The sequence below is a fragment of the Athene noctua genome, chromosome 7 (assembly GCF_965140245.1).
Source record: "Athene noctua chromosome 7, bAthNoc1.hap1.1, whole genome shotgun sequence".
Taxonomy (NCBI): Eukaryota; Metazoa; Chordata; class Aves; order Strigiformes; family Strigidae; genus Athene; species Athene noctua.
In genome coordinates, this window is record NC_134043.1 from 12754292 (window position 1) to 12775231 (window position 20940).

Here is a 20940-nt window from a genome sequence, read left to right on the forward strand (position 1 = left end):
CATGCTTCTCTATAATTTGGTGAGCTGTAATAGCAGTAATAACTTTCAGGCAAGGCTCTTATCAAAATCACCAGATGGCTGAAGACCCCAAGTTTTTCTTGTAGACCCTAGCTGCTTCAGGCAATCAATCAATGCTGAGGAGTAACCTCCCTCTAGAAGGTTATGACAAAGAACATACACAAACAACTGGATTGCTCCCTTATTTTCAGGCACTTTACAACTGCAGAAGGCATTATGCCATTTTTGCCCCTTGTACTCATAGCATAGAATGAGCTGGCCAAAGAGGGACAAAAGAATGAGTCGTTAGCCCATGAGCTAGGTGGCACAATTGGTCTTTCCATCCTGAGCTCCAGGAGTGAATCTGATTCCGGAAGAATGAGGTATTTAGTTTCCCCCAGTCTCCAAAGGACAGCTTTGTCCCTGCTATAAAACCGATGGTCTGTCACCGTTTGGCAGCCTGGTGGACCCGTAACATGTTTGCAGTATATGCATGATCCAGATCCAGAACTGACAGGAGTAAATTCTGCATTTTCTGGCATTTCTGCACCTAGCTGCAGCCCATGCAATAAACCCTTCACTTTTACTCGGTCCAAATTCACTTGCAGACTTCAGCTTAAAGAATAAAATATATAGCAAAGCATTACCAGTTCTACTCCTTTCTCCTCTTCTCACGTTCCTAAAATAGACCAAGTATGTTCCTAATGCAGAGATGTACAGGGGTGTGGTACACAATGATTCATCCATGTAACACAGTAACAGAAGCAGTTAAACGTCCTTTCAGCATGATAAAAATTTACCCCGCAGTTTTCATTTGCGAAACAGTACAGGCAGAGGAGACCTTCCTCCCTGTATCAGGTGATAACTCCTGCTTTCACTTACCCCTCTTTCGCCAGAATATTTCTCCACAAATTTCCCGTAGTTGTAATAGTTGAAGGTGGGGTAGCCGTCAACTCCCTCCTGCTTACAGAGGTCATGATTCTGTTCTTTGGCACAGTCCACTGCAGCGTAGGCAATCTGAAATGCAAGAGATCAGCATGAGGCAGGAGAAGACAAAGCAGGACTCCACTTCGTGGTTATGCTGCTGCAGCTTAGACTTAACACTAGGAGAGACCCAAGTCTTCTGCCAAAACCGCAACAGCTTTTGTAATGGCTCAGCTGTGGAGGAAGATCAGAGGGTGGTCATCAGGTCAAGCCACAGGAATGGAAGAGCAGAAGCCCGCTCCCTCCCAGTGAAACCCTGTGCTGCTCACACAGCACCTGGCCCTCGCAGCTGCAAGGCACGCTCAACTCACAGAGCAGAAAATCACCTTCCTAGCCTCCCCGCTGAGCACTGCGTTAGACTCCGAGTGGGAAATCCAGAGGCTGTGTTAGTGAAACCAAATCCAAGCACGCAGTCACAGCTCTGTCACATTGCAGTATTTTTCCCACACTTTGGTTGTAATTGATGAATAGCGACAGGGTGACTTTGATAACAGTAACGACCACCTAACCCAACCTCCATCCTGCGGCATGGCTAATGGTCAGAAAAGTTACCTCTTCTGTTCTTGAACAAACACAGATGGTCACTTATGCAGGCTAATAAAAAATTAATTATTTCTACCCAAAATAGCTTTTGTGAACACCATTCAGTTCTCCCAAAGTCAAATGTGGATGGGTGAGAGGCCATCCAAGGTGGGTGAGAGGTCTACCAAGTAATGCACAGAGAGAAGAAGGTTGCTTGCTTGCAATCTTAGCCTGGGTTTATGTTTCCTTTCCTGTGTTTTTTCAGTCTATCCTTTAGGATAGGGACTGCATGTGATGTGCAGCCATTAGCAAAGTGGGCTTAAATTCCTTTTGAAACCTCTAGATGCTACTGTCACACAAACAAACCCTGAGTAGAAAACAGCCTGCCGTGCTCTCAGCCTGTTGGCAGCAGAGCAACACCCTCTGTCCCTGCCTGCCTGCACACAGGCAGAGCGAGGAAGCGCAACCTCAGAGCCCCAGAGCATCGGCTCAGGCTAACCCTAGAAGCTTTGACATTTGAAACCCGAATCTGTGAAGTATCGAGAAGGGGCTGCGCTTAACTTTTCTGATGTTGAAACAAAACGCAATTCCTAGGCTTCTACTTAAAGCAGCCGAGCCCTCTGCTGTGATTTCACACTGACTGTTCCTGCGAGCAGCAGTTCTGTCTCTGAACGTAAACTGCTGCTCACGCAGGCTTGCCTTCACAGCCCTGTTACATGCTCTGCTGAAGAGCAAGCAGCTTTAAGTACTAGCTATGTAAAAAACACCAAACAAATTGGAGGAACGATTTTTGCAATTGTGGGTTACAACGTATCAAGTGCTAATTTCAGAACAGACACATTTTAACCTGAAATTTCCGTTCCACAAGCCTCCTTCAAACAATCTGATCAAAATACCTTTTGCTTGCGTGACTTGAGGGTTGCAGTTGAACTGTTCTTCCATAATTAAAAAATCACTTAATATTCCATAATGGTCTCCAGTTTCATGGTGACACTGTCAAACTGAGAAAACCTGATCTCATGTACCCTAGCAGCAATTAAAGAGATTGGCAAAGCTAACTTCTGTTAATTTGCTTGTTTCGTTTTGGCTTTGAAGGCCTGACAAGACAACATTCAGTAAGATCTCACTTGGGTCTATCTTCAGATGAAAAGGACTATATAAAGTGAGCAGTGTTCTTACCTTAAATATTTGGTTTCTATTTTTCATTTTAAACATTAATAAGGCTATTATAGAAACAGGACTCTTGAGCGCCGTTAAAAACATGTATGATCACACTTTTTTTCTTTTTGTAAACAGAAAGACTCCTACTCATTCAGAGACAGTTAAAACAAAAGGTTAGGAATCACACGCTGCAGAAGAGTTTCATCCGAGTATTTATGCCTTCCTGACCTTAGCAGCCAGCCAAAATTTACAGCCCTGTTGGCTACTTCTGTGTAAAGGAAAGCTTACAGTGGAGACAAACATTTATTTCATGTCACAGTATTAGTGTAGAAAGAATACTGGAAGTCCTAGTTCCTTGAAAACAGGAAGAATAAATAAAACTTTTTTTCTCACTGCTCTAAATATCACACGGGGAGAGATTACAGCCAGAAAAAGGGGAAGGTATATGTGCACTCATCCAGATCTTAATAGCTGGTCTGAGGCACGAAACTGTTGTGACTGATGACCCATCTGTTCTAGATAGTGTCTTGGAGATTAAGAAAATTAGTTTTTAGTATATTGGAAGGAAGAGAAGCCCTCTTTTTCTGTACCTCTCTGGAAACATCTAGACTGGCTTTGGTTGGAGTGAAGAGCCCAATTTCATTTACAAAAGGCTTTTGTGAGAACAGCTGTCAGTGAGAAAAGGCTGCAGTGGAGGAATGCAATGCTATAAGCCACTGTTAACCTTGTTCAGCACGTATTTACTTGTTGCCTCAAAACAGATGACTGATGGACTACCAGGAGGTGGCTTCTGAGAGAAATGCTTAGTAGTCTGCTTGAGATGCAGCTCTTCTCTACAGCACATGGAAATCTAAGCTGGTCCATCTGTGCATTTGTTGTGCATCGAAATAATGCACAAAGACCCCAGTCTAAGTCTGGCTGCAATAGTCACACTACCCTAATGTTATTCTTAATCTAATAGGTCTAATGGTGAGGGACATGTGCATCTGGAGCAGTGTTTGGAGGACATGTCCATTCTCTGGAATGCTTCTGATGTGAGCTCCCACACAGCCCCATGGACTCACCACTGCTCCGGCAAATGTAATTTTGAGCCCAGCTCTTCAGAACATACATTCCTGTTCCATTATTTTTACAGCCAGTGAGAGAAGAGAAATGGCAATTTTCAAAAATGTTGTAACTCACAGAGACCTGAGCAAAATTTCATAGAGAGACATCTAATTCCCAAGACTGCATCTGAGGCTGCATTTCAAATGCCTGCTGCCAAGAGTAGCTGAGTAAGAGTACTTAGGAGAGCTTGAGTGATTACTTTAAAGTGGAAATGTTAAGGCAGCCTAAATATAGAGGTTGCTACCATCTCTATGCACTCATTACCATAGCATCACAGTCCTAATTGTCTTGCCTGTCTCACAGCGGAAGATCAAATATAGTTCACTGCAAGAGGAGAAAAGTAATGCTGAAAAACACTTGTAGCAAAACGCACTTTTGGACTGAGGACCAATTCCAATCTCAATTCTATCAACATCAGACAGCTGAACTCCGAGACGTACCAGAATCTCAGCAAACAGCACTGATGCCCTTTGCTTTGTTCTGTTTGTGTTCTCATGGACTATGAATATTAAACTCCATTTCTGGTACAGGAGTCTCCTACAACAGTTTTCATTTAGGGTGAATTACTTCATGGCTAGACTGAAAGGCCACATGTAAAAAAGTGCCGTCCACAAAAAGAAAGGCTTTGCACGAGTCCTGGCTCAAGTGAGCAGTGAAACAGTTTTTCTGCATCGCTGAAGAAGGAAACTGAGTCAGGAAAACCAACAATCCAAAAAACCTCTATCGAAGTGTGGTTAAAGACTTCTGGAGAATATTACTCTCCGAAATTATCTTCATATTCAACTACCACCAACAATTGACAGGGAAGTTCCCTGGAAAGCACAGGTTAACAAGACCTATGCATTTTGCCTTGTAAAAACACTAACTTTATTCAACCAGAAATCTCAGATAGATTAAGCATAAGACATCCCTGATATGTATTCAGGAGCCAAGACACTTGGCATCACTTCTCATAAATTCCCTCTCACCAAGAGCGAAAAAAACATCTAAAAGTCTGAGAGCAAAGAAACTTTCCTAACGCTGGTGTAAGACTTTGTGTGTATGTATGTTCATTACAGAAAAACCCAGCATAACAGCTTTCAGAAATCAAGATTGATTTTATGAAGATTTTGATTGTTAGGGCTAAAATTTAATTTTTTGAGCTTTCCTAATTTTACTCTAACCAGAGGGAAAAATCCACTGAAAAAACATTTCAGGAGGAAAAAACCCTAAGTGCTGTATCTGCAACACGCACAAAACTCCATGGGGTTATGGATTCTCCATAACCTAAAGCTGTGCTGCCTTAGATATTGACAATACATCATTATATACAAGTTCCCTCTCCAGAGACAATGTCATTCAGGTTTATCACCATCCTATTCAGTAGCTGTAGCAGGAATAGAATAGTTATCAAATGAATAGATAGTCAATCAGAGACTGTGGACACCAGAGGAAGTTCCTTGGAGTACATTCAGCTTTCTCAATGTTATTGGTAGTTCCTCACAACTGGTATGCAGCTTATAATAAACAATAATACCAGATTAGTATGCAGAATAGTAATAAAATGTAAAAAATAATACAGATTAGTATGCATTTCTCCTTTATTCCGTAGTCAGTATAGTTTAACATGACTCTAGTAACATCTGGGACTGGAAAATATCTTTATGTGAAAAGAGAAGTCCCACAGCAACGTTTCATGGTTTTACCAAAGAAGTGGGAGCTTAACTACCGAGTCGCAAACTTAACTTTGCACCGCATTAGAATGTGAGTGATGTATGACCAGCTCTGAAGAGCTCTTAAGAAAGGAAATAGAGCACAGCATATTGTTCAGATGAAGTGGTCTAATCACGAACACTGAGCTGTTGCAAAAATCAGAACTTTTAATTTAGATGCTTAAATAGAAGTGGACCTATGCTGAAAATGTGACCATTGATGTCTGTCTGCCTCAACTGTAACAGAAGGATGATGACTTTATTTTTTTACTGTGTTTAGAAGGAAAAAGAAGAACTTGCAGTACCATCTAATCATACACCAAGAATCACAGTTCCCTTCCAACAGAATTGAGAAACAACTTTTTGCTCTGAAGGGATCTTGCAGGTAAGGAACACAATTACATCCCGATGTGTAGAAAATTGAAAGTGGGATCCCTTGACCTTTCAGGTAACTCCTCCTTTCTATTCTTAAACCTCCTTCATTTTAACAGTTTGTCTCCCAGTCACCATATGATGATATAGTAAAGATACCCCCTGCAATCCTAGTTGCTCTCCTGTTAAAATATGTACTGCCACACACTGGTTTATTGATTCAAGGAAATAAATCTCTGCTGGAGCTAATATTGACTTTTGTTATGAAAATGGAAGTGAGTAACTAACTGAATATTGATTTGAGAGAGGAATAATATATGATAAGCTTAAAAAAATTAAAATAAAAGTAAAATCGCAGCATGGAAAAGAATACTTCCAAGCGATATTATTAAAGTATAGTCAATTCCAGATGACAACTACCTGATTACTAGGAAAAAAAGTCTGTTGTTGCCAAATGCCTTAAGAGCACCTATGAATAAGACAGATGCACATTCTTCTCTATGATTATTCCACAGGTTTCTATTTGTATTACCTGTTCTGGATCCTAACAGCAGTTATGAGCTGGCCTGCTAAAGCTTGTTGCAATTCAGCCACTGTTCTCAGTGTGAAAGGCCTTGCAAATATAAGATTCATTACTAGCTGCCCTGATGTGCCATAGCAGCATCACCATAGCTGCAATTCATCAGCTGTTCTCAAAGCAGGCCTATTTGCAAAGGGAAAATCCATTAGTAGACACCATGATGTACAGTGCTAACATGACCATATTTAATGAGTCTAATTAAAAAGAAATTCAACACATGCTTTTTAAACAAACAGGGATCAAATTCTTGGCCAAACTGAAGCATTAACTCATTTGGATAACACTTGGTTCAAACCATGGTTCACAACACACACTGGGGACTCACCAGTTTCACTGTTGTGTTGCAGTCCCCTGCTAGCACCCCAGCTCACCCCATTAGCTGTACCCTTGCCAGCAATCTCTCCCACAGCTGTTCCTGTACAAACTCACTAGAAACCAGTTTCAGGCCTCTGATTTAGGTCAGTGCATTTGTACAGGAACAGTCTTCTGTGAAAATGGAGAAGACTGGTCAAGCAGCAGCCCCTTTGGGGGAGTTCCCGAGATTTGTTACCGAGAAGCCTTGAAGAGTCAAGAGCTTTCCTTCAGCAAATTCAAGCTGGAGCATCACAAATCAGTTCCTTCAAACTTAACTTTAGGATCAGCCAAAAGGCAAAATGCAGATTTTTTTAAGATTTAGCCAGTGCCCTTTCAAGAGTCTCTGGAGTAGTTACTGAACATGCCTTCCTGCTCTTCAATCTGTTCAGCAAAGTGACAATCCTCACATTTGCATTTTCTGACGTACACTGGTCACTGCCAAAATTTGAGCTGTGGAGCACAGGCCAAAGGCTTTCCCCTGGCAGCTGTATGCAAAGACCACAGCGCCCCAAGGCAGGAATGTTCCAGATGGCTTTTTTTTTTTCTTCTTTTTTTTTTTTTTTTTTATTTTTGACTAACTGAAAGCAATATGCTAACTGCTTTTCACTGGACTAGCTTCTCCACTGATCTGGTCTTACTGGCACTGAATTTCTCCAGGTACACAGAAAGACACCCTAGGCAAGTGAGCAGGCTCAGGATTTCTGCCGAAATCACCACCAGTGATGTGGCCGACAAGAACTGACATTTGGGGCCAATGTTCTGAGCACTGCATTTTTAAACTCCAACTCCAGCAGTGCAGATGATGAAAAGTACACAGCATTACACACAGCCCCGGGGGAGGGGGGACTACTGTGCCAAAACCACCCCCTTACAGTGAATCTGTAGAGCCAAAGACATGTATTTAACAGCTTCAAGCTCTGCTCATCTTCAAAATTCCAATGTAAAGACTCAAAGTCTCTCGAAGGATACCTTTTAAAATACCATTTATAAGCAATTCAAGGCTGGAATGTTTCTGATTGTTCTTTGGCTTTGGCAGAATTAAATGTTTAATTAAAGGACCACCCTTATTGAAAAGAAGATACAGTTTAAATGCTACCATACACTGTTGAAGGGAAAAAACCTTTCTCTAGGGGGAAAAAAAAAAAAAAAAAAGACACTACTACAGACTAAAAATGAAAATTAGTAATATTTCCCTGTTTTTGAAAGAATACTTCTTCCCTCTTAGGCTGCAATTCTGCAGAAGTTTGAAACCCTACAGAACTACAAATTAGCCAAAGTTTGAAGGCTCAGCCCAGTTTGAAACATGGGAATATGCCCTGTGCTGCTTGTGGGAACAGCCACCTAACCTTCTGAAGTCTTAAACTGGTTTATTTTCTTTTCCACAAGGGCACAAACTGGCAGCAAGAAGCACCTTGGCAGGTTATGGCTGTACACAATTAAATAGGGATCCCCAGATAATCAATCCCTGGCACTTTCATAAGTCACTGGGGTGGAATAACATCATTTTCCCTAACTGCACACACCTCTTTGAAACGATACCAACCTTAATATTCCCTACCGGCCCTCCTGTTCCAATTCATTACATTTTATACCTCCCCACTTCAGTCTTAAACTGAAGTCAAGAGTTGCAACCGTCAATCACTGCTCTGCTTTCTGAGTCCTTTCATAACCTGCAGTCTGAACTGAAAGCTTCACAAGCCTGCATTTGCCACCACCACTACCATGTCCAGTAAACTGCACCATGATTCAGATTGCTTGTTAATACATCCTGGAGCTCTAATAAGCAAGTTTCACATTGTTTAGTACCTTTGCTTTATCTCCTCTGACTGAAATTTTAATGAGTTTAGGGAAGAGAGGCTTCACTGGGAACTACCAAAAAAGTGGGAAAACAAGGATACTTCCTCAGAGATCTTGGAATCAAAGAAGTAACCAATAGTCATCCCAAGCACAAAAATTTACAGCAGTAAGAGAAATGAAAGCTGCATGTCTCTAAATCTTCTGTGTGCCAGAGGGCATAAGTGATGGACTTCTAATTTTATGCAGTCAGTGATACAAGAATGATTTGTTTCCTGTCAATCTGACGCATCTTCTGTCAGTTACAGAAAAGATGAGAGGAAAAGAAAAAGAAAACGTGACATTCTTCTGTTATGGTGGCAGGCAGATTAATAGGGGTATAACTGTTTCAAAATTACCTCTTCATTTAGACTAGAATATAGAAATGTATAGAATAGGCTATTTCTGTGGAAGAGCCCTACAACAATCATCTAGTCCAACTGCCCAGCCACTTCAGGGCTGATCAAAAGTTAAAGCATGTTGTTAAGGGCATTGACCACCTCTCCAGGAAGCAGTTCCAGTGTCTGGCTACTCTCTTGGTAAAGAAATGCTTCCTCTAATGTCCCATCAAAACCTCTCCTGGCACAGCGTTGGACCATTCCCACATGTCCTGCCACTGGATCCCAGGGAGAAGAGATCAGCACCTCCCTCTCCAGTCCCCCTCCTCAGGAAGCCGTAGAGAGGAATTTCCCTATTAAACCGACAAATCTTTTTCATGCCACACCTTAACACAAAGTAGTTGTGAAGTTGGAACAAATCTGGAGATCAGAATTGTCCTGGTTCAGCTAGTATAGGGTTAAGTTTCCCCAGCAGAGAGGGGGAAGGGATCTCCAGCCAGACACAGAGCGAGGGAACTTTTTCCTTTGTGGCTTTCACCCGGCGGGCTGTCTGTAACCATTTGAGGTATTTCTCTGTATATCTTTTGTCTTGCTTACTGTTATTCCTGTTTATTGTTGTTATCATTGCTACTGTTGTTGTTCAGATTGCTTATTACACTGTTGTATTAAATTTCTTTTTATTTTAACCCAGGGTTTGTGCCCTACTTGTGTCTGAGGGTGGGGGAGGGACAACAGCAACGTAGTCTCCAGTCCCGGCAGGGCTTAAAACCAACACAGAATTAAATACGTTTCACTCAAAGACAATTAGTGGGTTTCTAGACAGTTATCTGCTTAAATCCTGTGGCTCAGGTGATTTTTTTTCTTAATCCCAGATATGCACGCACTCAGTTAAAATAGTTCAGCTGATGCAAGGAAATTAACTGGTGTGCTTAAGCCATCAGATATATTTTCAAGGCATGAGGGTCCTAGAAGGGCCTGACACCCTGGACTCAAGTCAGCCAACTTACAGAAATGTATTATATTTATGCTATGCAAGCAAAGATTAGTTGTATGATTGAGGTTTTCAGAACTGTCACACAACTGTGACTTCTCCACATGCACGCCAATGGCTGACAAAAGCTGAAGGGGAATGGAGATAATGTAAATTACCTTTTATTAACCTTTCAGTGAGAAAGAATTTGTTTTTGCTTCACAGAGAAGAACTCTTACACAAAGAATTAAACAGAAAAGACAACAAATTAAGGGAAACAGAATAGGTTAAAGTGTAACTCAGTTTGACCAAAAAAGATACAATCCCTAAGATGCAGATACATTTCTACTAGTATAACAGCAATTTTATCTACAAGCAAAGCCTATAAAGTATAAATGGCGGAAAACATTCTTAAATCTCAGAAATAATTAACAGCATGTTACCTTTCGATCTTCTTTAAAGACTTCGGCAGCGGTTGTAAAATGCGGAATGGCATTTTTACAGTGGGGACACCCTGTTTGACACAGGAAGAAAAAAACAGCATAAACATTAGTTGTAAATAAGATACTGGGACAAACTCAAGATACAAGGTGAATTAGTGGAAAATTTGTATTAAAAATTATCCTAGAAAAGGGTTCTCCAGTTCTCATTAACAGCAGGACAAGGCATCTGTAGACCATGTGTAAGCTACGTGAAGTTAAGCACATGTTTAAAACCCTCTAACTTCAAGCAGTTTAAGTGTATACTTACAGTTATACGACATCCCATATAGGGACCATGGTATAGGGGGCTTTTCTCTATTGCCGGTCCCTTAAGAGCATTTTAAGATTGCTAGCCACAAATGGACAGACCATTTCCCTCCTGCTGTACCTCCTTGGGGGTATTACCGTGTAGGTTATTACTGCTGTTGCCACAGATACCAGCTACATTTGGACACAGGAATAAAGGCAGTGCAGTTGTGAATAGGAGGAGGTTGGAAGTTGGAAAGGAAGTTGCTGGGAGTATTTAGAAGTGTTTGGGAATTGCCTGTGTTAGAGCCAAGTCACCAGGAACACAAGGGGAGGGAGAGAGAAGCAAGTCCAACAGACTACACATCTTTCACTCGCGGAGAGCAGAGGTCCAGTCCCAGGTTAGGATGACTGCTGCTGGCCTTCCTGGAGACCTTCCTCCTGTTGACCACAAATGGGCAATCCCAGAAGAGTTTTACAGATCCAGCACACAAGAACCCCACAGCATTGTGTGGGAGATGGACTCATACTTCTTTGTACCACCACAGCACTGAACAAAACGTCAGTTCATCCCTTGCCCAAACACACACTAAATTTACTCACAAACATTTCAGAAGAAGCCACAGAAGGGGACAAGAACTACTCTCTTGATTCAAGATTCAGATGTGAGTGCTCTTAATTCAGCAGTAATGTTTATTGTCTACAATTAATCTAAACTACTGTAAAAATATCAATACTAAGTAAGGCTTTGAAAAGGAAAGTACTTGCATATGTGTAACAAAGTACTTTTTTTCAAACACAGTATAAAGAGATTGTTCCCAAGCAAAGACTCAGGACACTATTTTTTCCTTAGATGGAAAGAAAAAAGGAATGGACACAATTCTGTCAAGCCTGTATAATGCTAGCAAAGGCAAAAGAGTTTACCCTACTATTATTTCTGGATAGGAACAGAAGAGAGCACAGATGAGTTGCTCACAAGCTCCAATTACAGCTTATGCTACTGTTGTTTACCAGTATTTTACAATGATGAACAAGTGGCTGTGTTACTTTTAAGTCAGTACTGAACAAATGCCCTCTTAGGAGGCTTGCAGCCACCCTCTCATAAACTGCACTCACTCTTTTAGCTGACAAGAAAAACAGTATCTGTGGATAAACACTGCACTCCCCTTTCCACAAAGGGAAGGATGCACAACCCTTTCATCTTCACAAAAATGCATTTTCATTGCTTACATGCACTGGTTTGAATTTTTGAGTATTTTTTTCTTCAGAATAGGATTTTGAAAGCACTGCAGTGACACAAGTGTATAAATACACTGAGAGTCTATGCAGTAACTACGAATACTGAAAAGTCAGAGGGACATTTCCTGGGACACTGAGGCACTTCTGCAAAGCCATCAATGGCTTCAAACTCTTCATGCAGCATAATGGCAGTCTATCCTGATGGCAGCTGTGTTTCAGTGGGAGATAGGTCCTCTACAGCTTGCAAACTATTAACTTTTCAGCATTTGCCTGGGAGAAAATGGTCAAGAAATAAAAGGAGGAGGAGGAAGAGAAGGAAGAGGCAGCAGTGGTGGCAGCTAGTGTTCCAGGCTGCTCCCATGTCCATTAGCACACTTCAGTGATGCATTTTCTCTCTCATCACTTGCCTGCCCTATCTGCCTGATACTGAAAAGCCTTTGGGTCAAGTCTGCCTCTTGACACAGCCTGGATAATTTCCTGTACTGTGGGATGACTGCCTTGGTTGACTTTTTAGCACTGCTCTAAACAAATAAATCAGAACTGGTGACAACATCTAAAAAGAATTGCAGAGACAAAAATCTAAGAGAAATCAGGCACCCCTGAAACAATAACTGTTCTTCTAGTCCACATACTTATATGCTGTAGTTTACTGGAAAGCACTGCCAACTGTTACACTGAAAAATAAAAGCTCCTAAAAACTTAAACCCTTCATGTTTCCCTTTCTGCTTATGATCTTGAGCTTGAAATTTAGATTTCACCAAACAGCAACTTTCAAACCCCAATAAAAGATACTTCAAGAGAAACATGAGACTTCATCTCTTCTTATTCACCTCTAAGATACATCAGTCAATGTGTTTCCTATCTCGCGGGGGCTGGATTTGCAGAGGATGGGGCATCTGGTAAAGCCTCTCTCTAAGTCCCCGCTAAAGTTGCAGCAGGTTAAGAGCACTCCATGAGCCACACTCACCAAGAAAACCAGAAAATGATTCAACAAATAACAAGGATATTCTTTCAGACACAGAAAAGTCCAATGGCATTAAAAATGTAAACTGCCATTTTACAGGGGCCAACAGATGGCTGGTAAGAAAACAGACCAAGTGGCCATTTAGCTGGTGACTGCTCAGAGAAGTATCAGCAGCTGCTCAATATCCCTTTCATCCTATTGCATCACCACCACACATGCTGCTACTGCATGGTGTTCAATAGGTGGCATCGAGAAAGGCTTTAAGCATGGTGCTCAGCAAAGATGCACATCTTGTAAGGCCAAAAGGAAGCATCCGATTATCTAGACTGTTATAGCATTTTGGAAAAGGTAGGCAAAACCAAATACGCTTTGAGGTTGTGATCAAAACACCACACAGAGGAGTGCCATGTAATTCAAAACAACTGATAAAGGAACCTATGATCAGTGCTTTTATTTCCTCTTCTCTGTGATCTTCTCATCTTCCCACACTAATACCAAATGACAAAAAGTTACCTTCATTTACTGATTTGAAGCTACATCCCTCCTCCCCTCACTTCTGTCTTGGCCCAACCTCCTTTCTTTACTGCACTGTGCTTGCAAAACTAAAACACAACCATATGGCTTTTGGCAGAGCTGACTCCCAAGTCCAGTAGGCATTTTGTTAGCCTTGGACATCCATCCACAGAACAGATGTGAATGCTACGCTGAATTCCCGAGGAGTTTCAAGGAGTCACTGAAAAAGGGGGAAGGAGCACATCATATGGAATAGCAGAACTTCATCTGTTACAACTTAGAAGCATTGCCAAATGCAGCAAACACTTGGAAGTCACCCAACCCAGCCATTCTATTTAAAGCACACATGCCAAAAAAAATAAAAGCAGAGGTTGATGTCTTCATTTTGACAGACGGAAAACTTGTTCTCCCCATTCCCTCTTCACACCCACTATCACACATTTATTTTAAGTGTTAACACTATCTTCCAGATTTGAAAGTGCAAAGAAAGGAAATGTACTGAGCACTGTACAGGAGGATAGGAAGTGTGCAGGCTCCTTACAAAGGATTTTCCAGATGGGCTGCAATGGTAAGAGATTAAACTGGTGGCATCTGAAGGTGTGGGTAGGCTGTCAAGAATCAAAAGGTCCTGCCCCTTCCCTCTAGTATTTATAGGACAGTAAGCCACTATGGACTAAAGAAGTGAGAAGATTAATTCCATTTCATTTTAGTTGAATACTTAGGGTGCTATGGTAGGCGCACAGGCTTCCTTCAAGGCCAAGAGGCAGACTTTCAATTGAGCAGCACCGGAAGTAGCACTTCTGGGAGCAGAGCCTTCTAACGTAGGTGCAGGGCTTTGCTTTACCAATTTTCTTTCTTCATTTTTACACCATTGTCAAATTTGATCTCAACAGGGTTAACAGCAGATGTGAACTGAACAGTAATTCACTGTGCCTGACTTGAGATATCTGAAAGAAATCTGCTCATGGAACATCTAGCCTTCCCACAGGATCCCAGCACTGGTGCTCAAAACCTCTAATCACTTCTGAAAATCTCAAGCTGATTTAATTTCCTAATGCAGAAACACACTTGCATCACCTGGCAGGAAAGCAGAAGAGCCCAACATCTAATGCACATGCAGTACCAGGTGTTAAGGCCATTCCCTGTTCCCAATCAGCAAATGATACAGATTTGTTATAGCTCTGGCCAGACATTCTCACCAATCTGTGCTCAAAATTTTGCACTCTGGAGGCCCTGCCAAGCAGCCCATAATGGCATCTGCTTTGCCTGACCACTGAAGCCTGCCAGAAGACGGGGGCTGCCTGCTTAAACCACAAGTCCGTGGATCCATGTGAGAACATCAGCAATAGAGAGCTTCTAAGTTCTCTTTACCTTTGCATTACAAATGTAAAATTTTACATGAACGCGATTATTTTCTACAGGGTATTTTTTCCACTATTCATGCTGTAAAGTTGGTTAAGGGTTGGAAAGACACACTGTAGTACAGTCATGGAGGGCACCATCAGATTCCTCACCTTGAAAATCAAGTGGTTCTGGATTGATCGAGTACACGAAAAATATGGTTTCCGTGGGTAAAATTTCAAAAGGATTTGGCTGATGAACAGCAGGCAAGGGAAATCAAGTAAGCAAGCAAGCAGGCTTCATTCAGACCCATTATCACTGAGAGGGAGAGGGAATCAGATTAAATCTCCTCCAATTAGAGAGGCATTTAAAGGAAAGCTAGCAGGTCTTTGGGGAGATGAAGTGATGGAAAATGTATCGCCCAGCTTATTTTCTGTGGACTTAATTTACTGATAGCAGGAACAACTGCATGGTACAGCATTTTCTCTGGATGTCTTTGAGGAAAGAATCAATGAGCCAATGTTTGGGCACAGAAAAGTGTTGGAGAGGCCAGCATGGAAGCTAGCTTCATCCTCATTGGAAACACTGGTCTGAGAACTTGGAAGAAATAAAGAACTGCAGGGTTGAACTGGATGTGGTTTCCAACGTCACGCAACAAAACATTTGTATACATGATATAAAACAAAAATACTGCATGGGGAAATAGAGAAACTTACTAAGCGCTCACATCACCTTGAAAACTATTTGTTTTTTTTTAAAAAAGCAGACTGAGGAAAAAACAGTATAAACCCTTTTATCGGGTAAGGTAAGAAAGACACAAAATTGATATTAAAAACCAAGTGCCTACTGCCCCAAACATAAGTAATCAAGTATATGTTGTGGTAGCAATTCAATAAATCCACAGAAATAATATCCTGTATTAAGAACTGTAAACATTTCCTGTAACTGCAGGGTCCCATGGGATGCAGAAGGGATGCAAAGAGGATTTCAAAGCAATGGAACAATCAAGTGCATAACCTACATATGCTTGTTACATTCAAATGGAGAATTTTTCATTGGACAGAGTTGGGGGTTTTTAACCAAGTGAACTGTTTAGAGTTGATAGTGAGTCAAAAGAAAAACTTAAGAGTTTCTTAAAGCTTCAATGTACAGAAGTTTTAGGACCAGATGGCAATTATAAAGATGTCTCCAGAGTAGTGCATGAAACAGACGCACCCTATTGGACAATAGTCACCTCATTACTTTTAAAATAGTGTGAAATTTTCAGAATTGCCTAAAGGAATCAAGTTTTCTCTCCAAAAACCATAGGTTTCTTCTTGCTTAAATATGAAAAACGTCCTTTAAGTTACTTCATGCTTTGTTTAATTTGAAACTACAAAGCCCAGTGATATAATATAACCTCTCTACAGCTGAACAGCACAAGGTTAATTCAGTTTCCTTAGAAGAGTGGAAGCTGTATTAGCATAGCACACAGAAGAAAGGTGAAGCTGTTTTTAATGAATATAAATCAAAAGCTAACAATTTGTACAGAATAGATAAAGGAAGCAAATGGACATCAAAGCAGTATCTACAGTCAGCAGAGGTAATAATGATGTTTTAAGTATATAAGGGGCTTTAAATGTATTAGAAGCAAAAGAAATCCAAACAATACTAGCAATATAGCTTTGAAAGAAAATGATGGAGTTGTCAAAAAGGACTTCATTGAATATATAAATGAAAATATTAAGTAGGTGTGGAGAGGGACTCTATGCCTGGCACCTCCAAAATGCTTTTTGCAGTCCTGGGTCCACAAATCAAGAGCTGGAGAGGGCTCAGAAGACCCATGAGAAAAACAACAGGACTGGAAGGTGTGCTTCATGGCAAAGGGAGTCAGGAAGCTCAGTGTGTCAACAGCTTAAATCCAAAGATAAAGAAGCAATAGAAATCGAGAAAAGTCAATCTAGTTTTCATAGTAACAAGCTATTCAAGCAGAGTGCCAAGGGCTAAGTAACCTCCAGAGCTGGCTGTGTGCTGAAGCCAGTCAAATTCAGACAGGAAATTCAATTCCCCATCACTAGTAATTTTTAGTCTGAAAGGAAATGGTTTTCTAAAAAAGATGCTTTCATGCAGTGGTTCTCTACCTGACCAGACTGCAGCCTGTCCTTGACTCACATCGCTGAGCTGAAACTGTTACAGAGGTGATATGGTTTTGCTGTCCTTGTATCACCATCTCCCGAGTGGCCAGGAGCTGCAGTGTGCCAGCACGGCCCCACTGCTCAGGCAAGGATGACAGTCCTGATGACCCTAACCTGAGCATCCTAACTAAAGTGGCTCTACACCAGTGCAGATCAGGCATTGTGACTTCAGAAAGCTTATACTTTTTGCCCACTATTAATACATAACGACATATAACCCCACCCATGTTGTTTCCATGTGTGCTTTTAGCATCTTGTACATAATAAAATCTGATAAAGTAACAAAACAATGTGTATATATTTTACATGAGATTTTTTCAGAGATAGTTTAAACATGCATACATTATAGACTGTTTTCATATCAAATATACTAACTTAAACTGTATTTTCAATAGCAAAGACCTGGCCAACTACTTAGAGATCTGAAAGCCCAGTGATTTGTGAGACCATGGTGTTTGTGCTGTCTGTGCTCTACCCTCAGCATGAGGAAGGGCTCTGCTCCCCCCTCAGCCCCCAGCTTCCTTTAGTACCTCTCAACGGGTAATCTCAAATGCTTTAACTAATATCAATTAATTAGGCTTCAAATTGCCCCTAAGAGAGACAGATGTGATTATCCCCCTCTGTCATTACAACCAAGGTTAAATGGAGTCAGGAAGAGGTTAAGTGACTCTCAGGATTCACAATCCTGCCTGTCAGGGAGCAAGGCTGCAAGGTGCTGACTCCATTCATTCAACTGCAAAACCATCGGGACCTCAGAGGGCTCAGCACGTGGCAGGATGGAGCCTTCAGTGTGCCAAGTGCAGAGCAGGGAATGACTTTCTGATTCCCCATCTCTGCTTGAAATCATCACCGTTTAAATAACAGGGGTAGATACTGCCCTCCGTTATTGGTTTTTAAATGACTACAATTCTAAGCAAGTGAAAGCAGCACATTGCGCAGTTATCAAAGCAAACCCAGGAGCTTGTAGACCACAGAGTAAAGCAAAGCCTGCTTCCACTTCAAGAGTTCCAAGTGATTAACTAGAATTAAAACAAGAATATTACTTGGTCAATCAAGAAAAGACAGGCTATAGACAGTAACTGCACAGATAAGAGCTGAAAATGGGTATACTTCTTAAACCAACACAACTGGTGTAGCTGCAGAAGTTACTGAATCCACAAGCAGATTTGAGAAAGGCATTTGGAGATGTTACTGAAAGGTTAATTCGCATTTGTTCTACCAGTGGAGAACTGGAGAGCCTTTTAATTGAATACGTGGAACCAAAGCTCATTTTATGACATGACCTGACACACAGCATAATCATATTTTCAAGACACAGATATTAGTAATTGAAAGGAGGGTATTTGTCCTTTGATTTGAAAAAGGTCATGAGGTTTTTCAGTTAAGCGTCGGGTCAACCAGGGCTTGCCTCACTGCTCTTAACAACAGGCAACCTACTACCAATTTCACAGCCTGCTGGTGGGCTTTGTGTTTTTTTCCAAGCTATCTGAACTCTTATTTTGCAGCACTTTGGGAGTATACCGAGGAGATGAGGAATACAAAAAACAAATCTTTAGAAACCACAGACTTAGACATGAACAATTGCAATCGCAGCAATAAAGTCACCAGGCCAAATTGCAAAGGTGAGAAGAGGAGAAGATGGCACAAAACTCCTGGAGTGTTTTATCCACTATAAAAGGCAAGGATATGACTGAGTGCAGTGAATTACAAATTACATGATGCCACCTGGCATTTGGCAAAAAGCAGTCCTTTAAGATGGAAAGCTGTAGAGCAAGCCACCTCTGGACAGAAACGGTTAAAGAGCAATAGTTACATCCAGAACAAAACTTAAGCATCAGTTCCAGCAGACCTGGATTTTCCAGATAAACTGTGTCACTGGCCCATGTGGCACAAATGAAGCCGGTAACAGCAGCTAACCAAGTTATCATCAGTTAAAGAGCACACAAAATAATTTTGGCAGCTAACATGCCAGTGGATGCAACTGGTAATCAGAAGATAAACCGCTCTAAGTTAGCAGTGGTCCAGCAGAGTGCTGGGGGAGGCACCATTGAACTACATCTGTGCTAAGTAAGGCTCAAAGGCAGCCCCTGTTATGATAATGTTGCACCATCAGAAAAAGCATCTGTCTTATTGGAAATGGGTTTGATGACAGTGGCTAAGGGTGGGTGGCATATTCATAGTTCAGTTCTCCTACTGCACCCCACACAGACTTTACATGACATTGAACCAACACAGCTGTGTGTCTGCAAGGGGAGAATTTCACAGGGCAAGAGCACATACTTCCCTCCTCTTCCCCTTCTCACAAGCCCGAACTATTTATATACAGGTAATATTCTTCAATTCAAGCAGCTGTAACAGTTTGGGCTTATGAAAGATTTAAAGCATGAATGCTATCTTACAAAACAAGAGCAGCCAGATCACCTGGACAAAATTTAGCTTAATGCCACAGCTCCACAACAGCCACCTCTGAGCACTTCTGTCATGGCGATGTGCAGTCCTAAGTGGTGCCTCAACTTCTGAGTCAAGAGCAGTTGAAACTGTTCTCTCAGTGCTAATTAATATCCTCGACACAAATACTGGGGCTAAGAGCAGTTCTGCCAGCCTGATTGCAGAGACCACTCCATAAATTCATCCTTTATCAAAACCAGCCTGTTAATGGGCTCTGTGGCATCTGTACTATTTACACAGACAGGAATGCACCTTGCTAAAGTAAGCCTGTAGCAAGAGCACCACTACGCAGGAGAGAAACCTGTTAGTGGCAGAGCTAACATATCAAAATTCTGCAGCGCCAGCCCACGCAGGATTTAAAGCGTCGTTATCAGAGGGTCCAGACCTCGCTTCTGCCTCAGTCAACAACCAGAAAATCCTTCCTGCAAGGGTTTTTGCCTTGAAATGGATTCTTTCTGTTCAGCATGTTTTTAATAATTTTTTGATAGCTTAAGCTTCATTTACAAACACACACATTTTGTTCAGGCTCTTTGATACAGCCTCCTAATGAAAACTTAACAAGATGTGCTTGCAAGTGATGGGAAAACCTCTTGCAGGAGCCAATCTGAGGCCATCGTGGGACACTGAATTCACCTGCGCTGCTGCTTTGCTCCATGCATCTGGACCCATTAACTGTTGAGTATTTTAGCCCCCAATGTGCATTCTTCATACGGAAGAACTATGCCATCCAGGTCTGCTCAGCACTGAGACCCAGATGGGTCATCTCATGCCCAGCAGCCACTGGCTGAAGCCTCACGGTCAGTCAAAATTGCCGTGTTTTGTCACAGCAGTCCAGCTTAGCCAGAGCGCACCATTATCTCACCAAACCCTCCTGTGCAAAGGCTGAGATACGGTACAAACAGCTTTGTCTCAGCTTACTTCAAAAAATGGGAGGGATGAAAAGGAGACATTACCACTTTCTTAAGAACAGCTTTTTGATGACAGCTTGGGTCCCAGGAGCAAGCTAGCTGGGCCGGAGGAGCACACTGGCTCTCCCGACTGTTAGCATTAACAGCCAAAACACTGTCTGCACCCACTCTGCACACAGTGCAACCCACTCTGGCAAGGACTCTCAGCTAAGTGCTTTTTTGTCATTGCATAGTCCTCGATGAATAGCTTGGACAGAAAAAACTGGGCAGTTTTTATTATGAAGACAGAGGAGGAGCATACCAGGATACAGAATGATTAATAATTTGAAACAAAGCCTGTGGGTAAAATTAATGCAAGTTTGCTTTAGCTCTCAGCATTTTATGCACTGCTGATGAAACACACAGGGAAAGACAGATTTAGCCTAAACTGAAATAGCGATCCCTATCTGATTTCTTACTGCTGAACAACCACCTGATTCCTTTACTTCTTACTGATGGCCAGATGATCCATCAGATGGCAATGATGTCAAGATTCTTGCTTGACTTGGAAGACAAAGAATTCTCTTTGTTTTACATCAGAACAATACGCAGGTACCATCTCCCACTAACAGCTTGGAGTAAAACACACAGCCTTTTAATGGCTGAAACAGCATCCCAAAGTCTTCTGTGATTTTATCAGGTGCAACACAGATTAAGGACCCTCATTCACTTCTTCT

General features: G+C 41.6%; 1 protein-coding gene across 1 annotated transcript in view; it reads right to left on the reverse strand.

The window, feature by feature from the left end:
* Positions 1 to 20940, reverse strand: part of PDIA5 (protein disulfide isomerase family A member 5) — a 103322-nt gene that overhangs the window by 3959 nt on the left and 78423 nt on the right. The window contains exons 15-16 of the mRNA XM_074910492.1: positions 10353 to 10423; positions 880 to 1014 (exon numbers count right to left, since the gene is read on the reverse strand). Coding sequence (XP_074766593.1) covers positions 880 to 1014; positions 10353 to 10423 — 206 coding nt within the window. The remainder of the gene's footprint in view (positions 1 to 879; positions 1015 to 10352; positions 10424 to 20940) is intronic.